Genomic DNA, 13835 nt, shown 5'->3' on the forward strand with positions numbered 1-13835 from the left:
CTGAATCAATTTTATGACTTATAGCAATTGTTGGTCAATTATATTTTCGCATAACCAATAACATTTATAAGTCTCCTAACTAAGTGATCTATGCGATCCCAGGATTTTCCCTCGATATCATGTGTTGACCTTACCATTCATCTAAAAGTCACATGCATTGCAAAAATTTAAACATGCATACAGGTCTTTTGAACCTACTTTTTCAACCAATCAAGCAAGAAAGTGAACCGTCGACAAGTCACTTATTACCAAGGGCATGTGCCAATCACAAACATAGAATTCCTAATGCAATATGAGATTATATGTATGAAAGATACATGTGATATTTCAACAACATATTTCAAAATCATTCATGAAAATTTTTGAGACAAAGTGATATCTTAGCTATGAAAGGCATTCAATTGTCAAAATTAGCCCGGAGCTCACATAAATGCACTCACAAGCATCACGAACATTTAAAATACAATTCAAACTGTGACTTTCACGACGTCAAATCAGGATTTTGAAAAGATTTGAAAATATTTAGGATTAAGAAATATCTAAGCTATGGAACATATTCAATTGCCAAGGCTAACTTGGGGCTCGCATAAATGCACTACAAGCGCCGCAGGCATTTTGAATATAGTCCAAATCATAATTTTTCCTTAAGCCAAATCGAGTTTTGAAGAAGAACTTTTTTAGAAATTATTTTTAAGAAATATCACATGTACCAAAGTATTTTTTGAAAGATGCAGTTTTGAAAAGGCCAATTGTTTAACAATAAAGATCAAAGCATTTAGAACAGTTTCCATGAAAATGGTATGGCCCAATTTCATGTACAAACTAGCCTAAAAAAATAACTAAAGAATCGCAATCATGTTTATATTAGGAAATTTCAGAACAATCATGTAATGACAATAAATTTGGGTAATGCCCATTGACAATCTAATTATGAAAAAATTCCTAATATGTACAACATGAAAATGAACAACTTTCATGATAAATTTTTCTTAAACCAGCTACATATGAATTTACTAAAATCATACAACAAGCAACAGCACATCATAAATTTGCCAAAACAATAGGACATTCAACTAATGTCACAAGGAATTGTCCTATCAAATCATGTCTAAAAATCATCAAATTTACACACAACATAGCCAACATGATGAAACGAAAGTTTCATTAAGAGGTCGAGTGCAAATTCCAAATAAAAAAATTGAATAAAAATATAAAAGGTTTGTCCAAACGGGGATTAGAACAGGGGTCCAAATTGGATCACTTGTCCAAATTCTTATCTAATTTTGAAAAAAACGGAAAAGTGGTCTAAAAGATGAGCGATCTATGTGAAATCAGTGGCATTGAAAACTTCTAAGTGTGCCTTATGTCTTCCTAGAAGAGCTTGAGTCTAAACTAGGTCAATTCAGTATCCTAAAATCGAGATCTCTAAAAGTGTGCGCCTTAGTAATTAAGGAAACAAAACACAAGCATTCATTATAAAACCTCAAAATCATTCAAAGAATGCACAAACGACATGAAGAAATCACATGGGACTTATGATTAGATGCGAAAGAAAGTTTGGATAGTTATCTAATCCTAAGTCGGCATACAAAATGTCATACAATTTAAATGACATTATGAAATGATTCATGATTTCTAATTGTATGCTTGGGAATCCTAAGTGTGATGACCACTTTTGTGAGACAAATTTAATGTGCAAGATGATACTCAAATGACATGACCTAAACATATATGCAAACCTTGCAACATGCGGTTCAATCGTCAAGAAGGCATGATCGTAAAATTTGATCCCTAAATGACTCAAACTGGAAAAGTACACATATGACAAGGTTTCATTTTAGCATTAAATTTATAGAACAAGCATGATTTCGGCCATCCTCAAGACATTCATAAATCCTACTAAAAATCTCACATACAGAGCATACGATGATGAAGATTTTTCAGTAAGAGTTTGAAACTCAATTAAGATCATATGAGTCATGGCAAAAATAGCAAAAGCCAACAAACTATATGCCCAACTCATGTTGCTGCAATGCCTTTTACTTTAATTTATGCAATTGACTCACTTTGCCAAATAAAGGCCTTGCAAAACATGTATCAATGAACATATGTATCACGTATTTCAACTATCATGAAAGATTTGAGATCAAATAGATGCATTTGTGGACTCAATTTCATCAAAAAAAAATTACGAATCAATGTAAAACAGACTATCCTATGTTCAGATCTAAGTAATTTTGACCTAGCTAAATATGTCTAAAAACTTTTAAAAAAAAAACATATAAAATATGCACAACACTTATATGAGTAACTTTTATGAATGAAAGTTATTTTAAAACAAAACATAAATATCAGTACGAAAATAGAAAAATCAGAGATCAATACAAAATAGATTGACCTAGGCTTAAATCGAAGTAGATCTAACCTAGTTAGGCACATCCAAATCATGAAAAAATTACATAAGATGCATGAGATGATTTGGACAAACTCATGAAGAAAATTTTATCAAAAATAATCACAAAAGTTGGCACAAAAATAGCAAAGCCAGAAGGCTAAACAGAAACAGAATTGAAAAAAAAAAAAACTAAACTACTACAAAATCGTTCATCTTTGGACGTATTTTTCGAGGGTCAAACGATGCTTGATTAGGGCGTGCGACCTACCATTTCAAAGTTTGTGATGTTTATTATCTAATTCTAAGAGAACTCGAGTTGAAACAAGATCGTTTCGGATCTTGTTTTGGTCAAAACAATAACCTAGGTACAAACATACGAAAATCCAGAATAAACTCAAAAATACAATCATCACTCAAATCAACAACAAATCATTGCAGCATTCATAATCATTGATCTTAAGCATGTAAAAATTTATAATTTTGAATCCTAACCTCGATCGACTAACTCGATCTTGCTTCATCAATTCGAGTTTTGAATCGTTACCTTCGTCGTGTGTTTTGTGGATTTTGATCAAAATAGATCAAAATTTTCGACAGAACTTCAATCCAACCTCCACGAACCAGCCAGTACTAGATTTGGATAGCAAGGGGAGATGATCATTGATGAAGATGGATTGTTATCGATGGGGTTGAAACAGTGATGATCCGATCGCTAGAAGAGGAAACCGACCGGACCAAAAAGACAGAGAGAAACAAGTTTCTTGGCTCCAAAAACAAAGATGAAAGAAAGAGAGATTTAGAGAGAGAAGATGAATTTCATGCAAATGAAACCCCTTGAAAATGAATAAACATTTCATTTATATACTCCCTACATTAAGAGATTTCGGCCGTCAGTTCCATCCGACGATCAAAATTTTGATCTAATGGTAAAAAAATCAATTTCGAAGGCTCCATGATCATCTTGAGGTATCGGGTAATTGATCTAGTGGGTTTGATTTGTAAAATAACCAAGCCAAAATCGGGAATTGCGTCAAAATGCCCAATTATAGGTTAATTTGCAATTTGACGAAATTCGACGATCAATTTGCAAGGTGTAGAAGTGAAATTGGCATTGAGAGAATTTCAGAACCGGTTGTTGGAGGCCAAGAACTGGTCGGCAAGGGCCTAAACCAGCCAATCCCGCCAACGGCCGATCAAACCGGTGAGAACGGTTTGGTCCGGTTCAGCCGAATTTTGATCGGCTCTTAACCAATTTGATCTAATCTGGTTACTTTGTTCACTTGGGATCCCTGTGGGTCTAAAATTTATGCAATTTGGTCCTTAAATGATTGAATTGAAAATGAATTTTATCCTTTTTAAGAAGAAATTGGTCAATTAAGATACAATTAAGGTAATCAAACCTTATGAAGGTGATCTAGGGGTCTTTTATTGACCTAATTGAATGATTATTGTAAAAAAAAAGTCAAAACTATGGGTGCTTTGAATTGGGCATAAAGGGCTAAAATGATCAATTTTGCAATTTAATTGGCAAAAATACAAATTAACTAAAATTGAACTCACTTAGTATCATAATTGCCCTATTTAATGAACTACCCATATGTAAAATCACTTATCATATTCAAATTAACCTTGAATTGAAGCGCTTGAGCTTAGGTCAAAAATAGATCTAAGCCTAATATTAAAATTGGACCTAAATTCATGAAATTAAACCATAGCCATGAATGGGTCAATTCGAACTTTGTTGATTGAAGCTTAATTGCTTGATTTTCTAATGCCTGGAGGGATAAAATTCTTCAAATTGATGAGTTTTGGTGTGAATTTCATAAAATTGATTTTGAATTTGTACTTATCTTAAGGAAATTAGTGAGAAACAATCGTCCGTTCGCAAGCTATAAATGATTGATTTTAGTCACATAATTAGGGCTCAAAACGGCAATTCATATTTTGACTTGATAAATCACAAAATTGAATACTCAACTAGATTTCGAGATAGTCCCTAAACCAAATATCAAAGAAGAAACTACTCCTAATTATGACTAGAATAAAAGTAATTTTATTTTTGGTCGATTTAAAACCTAAAATTGAAAAATTCATAAATCAAGGTTCTTAATCGAATTTTGTAAAAATTTTACGCAAAAGTCAAATTTACATTAAAAAAATATATATTTGTGCATTTTTTAGTTTTTTTTTTTTTTGGTCAAAAGTCAACCATTTAGTTGACTTTACCTAAAATGTTGATTTTTTTGTTAAATTTTTGAATTTTCAAGAAATTGATTTGACAAAAGTGAAATTAAAGATAAATGGAATTTTGGGGTAAAAAGTCAATCTTTTGAGTTGGGGTTGACTTTTGATCAAAAGGTTGACCAAAAAGTCAATTTGAAAGTCAACCATTTGACTTTTTTGGATTTTAAATGAGCTAGAAATTGCTTAAAAATGACAATGCAAAATAAAGAAATGAAAAACGACACTTTTTGATCGAAAGATGGGATTTCGTTGCGATCAGAAACCCAAATCTTGATTTTTTTACCTTTTAATGATGCGTCAAATAAAAATCAAGTATCAACACGTAGCACATGTTACTGTAGCAAAATAATATAGCGATAGGCTAGAAAAATCATTGTTCACAGTCACTATTCATATCGCCTAGAATAATTCATCACTGGGATTCTCGGAGCCTGTGTTGTTTCAAGACTCATGAGCATGGTCTTTGTTTTGTGTAACTTCTTGGAGTGTGTAAAAGGTAAAGATGATGTAATGTTTTGGGTAAAGTCTGAAAATGATAGTATGAACACCTAGAGGAGCGAATAAGTGTGAAGACAATTTTTCGCAAGGAACAATAGATATATTCTAGGTTCTAAAACTAAGTCTGAAAAATAACAGACTTTGAGTGAGTTCAGATTTAGTAGTTAAATAGAACTATGAACAAAATAAAGAAGTTCAAGGAAGAGAATAAGAACACAGTAATTATAATGGTTTAGCTTAGATCAAGCCTACGTCCACTCTCTACGACAACCTACCGGCTGGATTCCACTAAGAATCAAAAGAGAATTTACAACCTTGGGATCTCGACTTCACAATAAAGAGTCTCTACTGCTCTCTCACAAAGTATCACTATGAGTTTTTCTCTTTTGTATACAACTTTGAGCTTAGTATTTTGGGTAATAAAGAAATTGAAAGCTTCAGACTTTGAAATTTCTCTTTCACGCACTCTATCGAACAATTGAAGAGTCCACTTTAAATACTCCTTCATGCCTTCTTGACCGTTGGCACTTTCCAAATGAATTCTTTCAGTCTACCTGTTAGACAGAATCAATCAAGGAGATCTCGACCCGTTTGAAGATTGTGATAAAAGCACGTCAATTATGTTCGCTCATACAATTAGAATCTTAGTTTCCACAAGTAGATTCTTTCCATATTTACTTGTAATCTGAAAAGATTTGATTTATCTAAATTGATTCCAATAAAGATAATCAATCCCGTAGGTAATATATCCAACTAGAAAACCATCCATAAACCATACGAACCGAACTCTTGAAGAGATAAACAAAATCTCGCATCTAGATAAGTCTTATTTCTTTAGTAGCGTTCAGTCTGGAATTTGTCAATGTGGGCAGACTTCTGATGACGAACAAACTTTAACACTAAAGTCTGGCAGTATTTAGACTTTGACACTAAAGTCTGGTCGTCTTCAGACTTTGACACAGAAGTCTGGAAATCTTCAAAATAGACTAAGAATAAGTTTTGTCAACTTCAAAACATTAAATGAGTTTTCTCCAACAAAGTCCCTTGAAGTAAAATGTGTACTTGTGACAATTCTCTTCATGTCTTTCTAAAACATTTCTTCTTCTCCAGCCTATAGAATCCTCTAAGAAATGCAGCTCAGCTAAGTTAGAAATGGTACTATTCTTGCATCTTTGAGCATTTCTATACTCTGAACCAAATCTCTGGGTAATTCATAGCTAAAAAGTAGTCCCTAAAAGGTTTGAATAGAGGTTCACTAATTATGGGATAGCATACTACTACAATTGACCTAGTCATCTATAGTTTTAAGTATAGATCCCGTCATGGTATTAGAGCTATAATTTCATTTGTAATTTAGTCTATTCCATGCACTTAGATGGTAAATCCAGTACTGAGAAGATTTTCTCCTCATCATGAATGATCGCGAAACTCTCAATATTCTTGTTACTGTAACTTCATCTCCATCCTCCTCTTCCCTTTCAGAATTTCGTATGTCAAATGCCTCCAACATTGATTATCTTTATGAAGTCTCTCTTAGTGATGATATAAAGGTTTTTGAAACCCATGAACCCCTACTCTGTTTTTGCTAAACTTTCTTCATCATTTTCCCCCATCCATTCAATACAACATCTTATTTGCCAAACTCCCAAAAAAGTAAAAGAGTATGTGCAGTCTTTCGAGTTTGACCAACATCCTATTCTAGCCACTGAAAATGAATACTTTATTACTTTTCAGATTGCCCTAGAATTTCCTAAAAAGTGGACCCAACAAGAATATTCTCATATCCATTATGGATTTATGTGTTTTGCATTCACCTTTCATGGCCAAAAAGGCTTACCTACTACGGCCAGAATGGCCTTGCTGGAGAATCAGTTCTTAGAATACTAGCACGCTTACATTGGCACTATCCAAACTACTTTTAATGTTGAGATAGTTTTTATAACCTTATATCCCAACTTCAATGTTGCCATTTCAGATCCTCAATTACTTTCTTTCTTGAAGGTCCAAATTTAGCTTACTGGAGTACTCCAGAGTGCCAATTCCATTGCAGCAACTCTCCATTATCAAATGGTCTATCGAGTACAGAATCATGTCTTTAATCTTAATTTACAGAATGGAAATGAAGATGTTTTGTTCATCTCCATGCAAAATGATCAGGCCTCCTACGTCCACGTCCCCAAACAAATGCCTAAGGAAAAGTTGGCCAAGCTTCTCCCAAAAACTTGGATCACCAACTATGAAAAGTTGCAACAAAACAATAAGCCTCTCCAATCTTCAGATTATGAGTTTGTAAGAAAAAAAGATGGCACCGTTGCAATCAAGTTTGGCAAAGAAAATGACAAAAGTTCTTCAATCTTCCAAACCCTGTTTATGATCCAACCTTGTGTTCACGATCTGATCCCTGAACAAAACCCGAAAGCTTGTCAAATACTTCTAGAGTAATGGATATAGTGTCCATCACTACAAAGACCCTTATGGTCATTGTTTTTGTGATCCGTTTTGCCAATGCTCTTCATGTGCACATCCTCCCGATGAAGTAGATCCTGCTACAAAGCCCAAGAGAAAATCCCGAAAGGCTAAAGATGGCTTGTGCTAAAAGAATTTGAATGTAGATCCCTCTATTGATACCCTTGGTGAATGCAATAAGTTCCTATTCGTGGTTTGTTATGCCCCATCTCCACCACTTGTATATGCATCATTACCTCCAGCCTCATCACCCACACCTCCTTCTTCACCTCCTCATAAAAAACTAGTTGTTTCCCCATTTTATAAGTCAATCCTTAAGTGGGCAAAAAAGAGTTCATACTCATTTGAATTTCCAAGCGAAACACCACAAAGCCAAGAAACTTAGAAAAAGGCTAGCCTTTCAATTTCCATGTTTCATGATACAGATTTTCCTTCTTTTGTGAGATAGAGCTCTAAGCTTTCATTTCAAGTTGTTAAAGAATTTATTGATCCTCAGGGGAGATATCGTCATATCCCAAAAATCCCTGCTCTAACTGATGTGGACGATCATGAAAGGCAAAAGAAAACTCCTATTACTAAAACTATTTTGAATTGGCAATCAGAAACTCTATTGACACACAATAAACTTTCAAAATGATTGACTTCAAAATCGCTAAAGTACAAAAAGATCCCGAGAGATACGATGAAATCACCAAGAAAATGCTTTCAAACTTCCAAAAGTCTTCACACCCTGAAATCTAGATAACATTTGAGATACCATCATCTCGAAAGCCCAAAAATTGAAATAGAGAAACTCAAGAGGCAAATCCAACTCCTTGAAGAATGAAGATTCAAACCTTCGATCCATTTTCTACTTTGCTAAGAACTGACTATTCTCTTCCACCCCCAAATACTTTCAATCTTTGCTACGATTGTAGAAACCTCTTCCGGACGAAATGGCATTGATGTGGTAGAAATGCAAAAGTGCCTCAAAGAGATAAATCGGCTAAGGAAAGAAAAGGGGAAAGAAAAGATTCCTAAGGAATCCTTGACTTCTACAAAGGAGAAGCCAAACCAAATGATGCTACTATCTAATCCATTGGAATCATTCCTGAGAGATCTGAGCAATCAAGAGGACATGCAACTTGATTATGTTGTCTTAAAATACCATGATCAGCCTCCTCTAGATCTGATTGTTCCAATCTATTCAAACTCAGGATTAGAACCAAAGTCAGTCTCTCTGTCATCCTTCTCCTCCTCCTTTCAATTAATACTGTTAAATCATTTTCTATTGTACCAGCTACTTTTTCGATATTCATAGCCGACCCACTTGATCAAGATATGGAATCAAATCCTTTTGAATCAGAGGTTATTCAACCAAATAATCCATCACATATTCCTACTCCCTAAACAGCTCTTTACTCTCAATGATATTACCTATTCCAATGGCCATAAAGATTTGAAGAATTTCATTATTGGCTAAACACTCAAGCTCTCACAAATCAAAACAAATATGATGTCATTTTTGAATTTGTCACGAGGTTTACAGGAAGCCTCAAACATTGGTGGCAATTAGTCTCAAAACAAGATCAAATGCAACTTCTACTTTTGACTGATTTTGGTCAAGCTATTGTTTTAATCTACCACTTATCAAAAGGAGAGTATTTCAAAACGATGCTCTCTCCAAAAAAAGGCATCTCGACAACCATTATTGAGAAATGATCAAACTCTTCTACAGCCTTAGAGCTGATGCAAACCCAAAACACTTTTTAGCACTATTTAGCACTATTTATGTACTACTTGGTACTGTTTGGCAATATTATTACATTATTGATGGATATATAGATATATATATGTCATTTTAAGGAATATAAAAAATGAAACAACAAAAAAATAATCGGCTAATTCTAGGTTAACCATGGAATTTAATCGGACCCATAGGATTGGTCCAATCTTTGATCCTAGACTCAATAAGGTCTGGTCCCCAATCCCAAAATTATTGATCAACATTGTGTTGATTGGTCTCATAAATTAATTGTTGAACCGATTCAATCTGAATCATATTAACCCTTACTCTTAAATTAGCTCAAGGAAGATCGAGATGTGGACTCTTAACACTCCAATACATTGTCAACATGCTGCATAGAGACAAGGAAAATCAGAGAGGGCGACAGAGCTGCAGATCTGTCATGCTTAACGAAGGCAACAGCGACAGGGTGCAGGCGCTTAACATCGCGGACGCTGCAATGCGTCGTAGAATCTATCGTCCCGAAGACCTGGCAAAAGGTACCTGCACAGTGACACCTCCTTCCCTCATCACACACTCCGTAGATTTCTCTGCTCGGCTTTTCCCCCTTTTTCCCCCTTTCTGCTTTCGAATCGGGATCAGAGCGAAACCCAAAGTCAACGACATCACTCCCTCTAACAGCAAATCCGACCCCTACCCTCCTCTCCCTTTTTGCTCCCTGTCTTGCAGGTCTTGTCTCAATCACGGGCGTCTTATCTTTCTACCTTTTCAGTTTCGATTCTCGCTCCGGTTCGCATGTGTGAGTGTGTGGTTGTGCACTGGTGGGGTTGATAAATTCCCTTCAACAACCGGGGAGAGGAGGAGGAGGAGGAGAGAGAGAGAGAGAGAGAAGAGGGGGAAGGAGATGGACGTGCGTTCGAGGAGAGGCAGAGAGATGAGCCCGAACAGAGCCAGGGCTTCCGTGCGTCCGAGAGAACAGCGACCGCAGGTCAGGAAAGTTCAAGTCGTGTACTACCTCACCCGGAATGGCCTCCTCGAGCACCCTCACTTCATGGAGGTCTCTCTTCTTGCCGATCACCAGCTTCGTCTGAGAGGTATCACCGCCAAGAAACCGCGATATCAACTTTTTCTCACTCTGTTTTCTTGGTGGGGTTTTGCTTGATCAGTACTCCGCTTCTTGTTCATGCGTTGCTGTCGTCGTCCGCAGATGTGATGGAGCGGTTGACTGCACTTAGAGGCAAAGGAATGCCCTCGATGTATTCTTGGTCTTCCAAAAGGTATGTATGAACTAGGAGCTAGCGAATCTCGTTTCTTCTACAAAACCTCTCCAGCTTCTTGATCTCCTTACGTAGGACCTACAAGAACGGCTATGTCTGGAACGACCTGTCGGAGAATGAAGTCATCTACCCGGCGGAGGGAGCCGAGTACGTGCTCAAAGGGTCAGAGATCATCGACAGCGGCGGACTCGTCGGCAGAGAACCGGTTCTCGTCCATTCGAAGCGGTTCGCGGCGGCCAGGACGGCCCGGAACGAAGAACAGGAGCTGCGCTGCTCGCGGTACGACGAGAGGGTCGGGTTCGAGGTCGACGCGGAGGAGGAGGAAGAGTGCGAGCTGGCCGACGAAGAGAAGGCGAGCTACACGAGCTCCACCACGCCGGGCTCTCGCTGCTCGCGAGGCGTCTCGACCGACGAGCTCGACGAAGAGGGCGGCGGCGGCGACGGCGCCGACAAGCTCCCTCGCGACACAGACGACCCGGGCTCGCCTCCGGCTCCGACCTCCTCCGCCGTCGCTAAACCCGCCGGAAAGGGCGGCGAGGGGTGCGGCAACGGCAACGGCAACGCCGTGGCGATTCGTTTCGAGGACGGGGACCCGGGGGCGCCGAGTAGGAGCAACTCGGTGCTCCTCCAGCTCATCGCGTGCGGCGGCGGCGGCGGCAACTCCGCCGTTCCCAAGACGAAGGCCGCACCGCCTGGCGTCGCCAAAAGCGGCGGCAAGGACCTCCACAGGGGAGTGCTGCGCAAGACCGCCGCGAAGGCGGCGGCGGAAGCCGATGGGGACGACGACGAGGTGGCGGCGGCGGCCATGATACGGTGCATGTCGGAGAACCCGCGGTTCGGGAACGCGCAGAGCGAGGAGAAGGAGTACTTCAGCGGGAGCATCGTGGAGTCGATGAGCGGGGACCGAGTCGGGCCGGGTCGACTCAAGAAGTCCAGCTCATTTAATGAGGAAAGGTATGGGTTGACTCGGTCCGTCAATATCCGTATTCTCTTTTCCGCAGATGGTGATTGATTTATTGCATCTTTTATTGGGTTATCAATGTTTCCTCACTTTCATTTTTGTTTTTATTGTCACTATCAATATTTTGATTTTATTTCGCACTTGCTAAATACCCATTTGAAAAACACAAATTGTAGTTATCAATGCTATCGCATTCCTCCTGTCTCACTCCTGTGTCAGTTGTAATGAATACATTAAAAATGAATTTTTTTATTAAATATAACCTTTTTTTGGTGTTTTAATGATTTGATCAATTCAAACGATTTCTCACCTAGGCATGGGGCCTGTTGGCACATGATGTCATCTGTTGGCATTTTCTAGGTACTAAAATGTTGCAATGTGATGGTGAAAATCTTTTGCCCTTCGTTTGAAGTTATGCCAGTTTCCATTTCGTGGTAAACTCACATTTCACCCTTTTCACCCACGTATCATCATCATCCATCGGCCAATCACATCAGCACAGTAATATATAAAAATGGTACAGTGCAAGTTTAGTGTAATGGGTTCATAAAATAATTCCATAGATTTATATAAACCACTTGTTTGAAATATTCATTTATGATCCATTAGATTGTTTATAGATGAGTTATTCTCTTTAATAGGTATTTAAAAATAGATCATTCACTATTTGGCTAATACCTCTTTTTCATGTGGCTATAAAGTAGCTCCTCGTTCGCTACATTTGTCTAATCGCGCCATTCATCTAAAATAAAGAACAAGACACAAATTCCATGTTTGCAAAAGAGAGATTACACACTTCATCAGAAAGATTAACGATTTGAAAATTAAGATATAATTCTCGGTTTGTTTTTCGAAAAAAGTTCTGAAGCGCGAAATTCACAATGCGGAGGATCATTTCGTGACCAAAATCTCTGCTCTATTTTCGTGCTAACAGGAGCTCCAAGACGGAGTTGGGAGATGCTGCGGTGGAGGGAGAGAAGAGGGAGAAGTCATCATCGGCAAAAGGCAAGTGCATTCCTCGGAAGATGTCGATGGCGGCGTCGAGGAGCAGTAGAAAACTGCTGTAGTTATTGCTGCTCTATTTACCATCTAATCACAGTTTTTTAATTGGAAGAGGTTGTCGGTAATTCAGTAATGATGTTTAGTGGTGCTTGATGGGTGAAGAACCCAATGCATATCTTTGGATGCTTGATGATAATGATTAAGCATGGTGGAAGGGACTTTACTTCGGACAGATCTTCTGCTTTCGGTGCCGGTAAGTGAATCTTGAGCACTTTAATGATGTCGGTCATAGGCAGTTGACATTCGCATGTAGTCATCCGCTGCTTTAAATTTGACGGGCAAAGCTACAATTCACGACCGATTAGGATTTGATGGAAAGTAGGCCGAATTAGAGCACACACTCTTACGACCAGGGCAAGGAGTGGTTTCGACTGGATCTAGGTCTGTTGGATCGCAATGCCTGGGTCTTCGATAGCATTGGCCCCATGTCTATGGACACGAGTCATGCCAAAGTTAAGAATAATGAATGAAGAAAAATTATATTCTGTCCATTAACGTATGAAAAGTACACATGCCTATTTGTAGACTTTGCGTAAGTACTATCTAAAGTAACAAATCAGGATTAATTAAAGAGAACATACAGAATCACTTAATAATATACAAGATGATGGATTAGCTAAGAAAGGTGCCGTCTTATCGATTTTCTCGGAATTTTTACTGCATTGTTTTGTCCTATAATTAATGGTACTTGCACTTAGTAACACTTTTCAAAGCGTTTTTTTATACGTTCAATTTATATACACATGCAGTTGATCCGTGACCTTTGACATCGGTGGACAGATTTTAATGCTTCAAGAAGTTAATTTCCCAGTTTTTGGTGTGCACCCTGAAACTAGAAATCAAATTCATCATTACTCAAGTTAATCTAACGTGTTTTGAAGCAGAAACTTACATATTGTACCAATCAAGGTAACTTAAACTTTCCTGAGGTCTAGGCAAGATTTTTTACTCGGGAAAGCTCCATAATCTAGAAAAAAATTTGCAAGTACCTTAGGAATGGCTTTAAGTTTTGTAGCAGTAACTTTATCACTCAATTCACACACAGGATTGTGTCCTTTAGAAATTGTACAAGTCAAGGTAAATCTCAAGATTCGTAATGTTTACGTTATTTCTATATTAATATTGGGTTTGTTAGAAAACTTTGATCTCCAATTTCTAAACCACACAAAAATCACGCGTACATCAAGGTATATTTGCATTTAAACT

The 13835-nt window shown here is 37.7% G+C and overlaps 1 protein-coding gene across 1 annotated transcript; it reads left to right on the forward strand.

Moving 5' to 3' along the window:
* The first annotated feature begins 9967 nt into the window (after positions 1–9967).
* LOC120285999 (protein UPSTREAM OF FLC-like) lies at positions 9968–12801 on the forward strand. The gene is made up of 4 exons (XM_039301549.1): positions 9968–10423; positions 10537–10606; positions 10682–11560; positions 12502–12801. Exons 1-4 carry the CDS (start codon positions 10234–10236, stop codon positions 12632–12634), a joined length of 1272 nt encoding a protein of 423 aa, XP_039157483.1. The 5' UTR covers positions 9968–10233; the 3' UTR covers positions 12635–12801.
* Positions 12802–13835: the final 1034 nt, after the last annotated feature.

This window comes from Eucalyptus grandis, chromosome 9, assembly GCF_016545825.1.
Source record: "Eucalyptus grandis isolate ANBG69807.140 chromosome 9, ASM1654582v1, whole genome shotgun sequence".
In the NCBI taxonomy this organism is placed as follows: Eukaryota; Viridiplantae; Streptophyta; class Magnoliopsida; order Myrtales; family Myrtaceae; genus Eucalyptus; species Eucalyptus grandis.

Bases quoted from the DNA above. Each gene is read 5' to 3' on its own strand.
- LOC120285999 (XM_039301549.1), top strand. From the start codon at position 10,234: ATGGACGTGCGTTCGAGGAGAGGCAGAGAGATGAGCCCGAACAGAGCC. The intron at 10,607-10,681 runs GTATGTATGAAC...CTCCTTACGTAG, and splicing joins TATTCTTGGTCTTCCAAAAG to GACCTACAAGAACGGCTATG. The intron at 11,561-12,501 runs GTATGGGTTGAC...TCGTGCTAACAG, and splicing joins AGCTCATTTAATGAGGAAAG to GAGCTCCAAGACGGAGTTGG.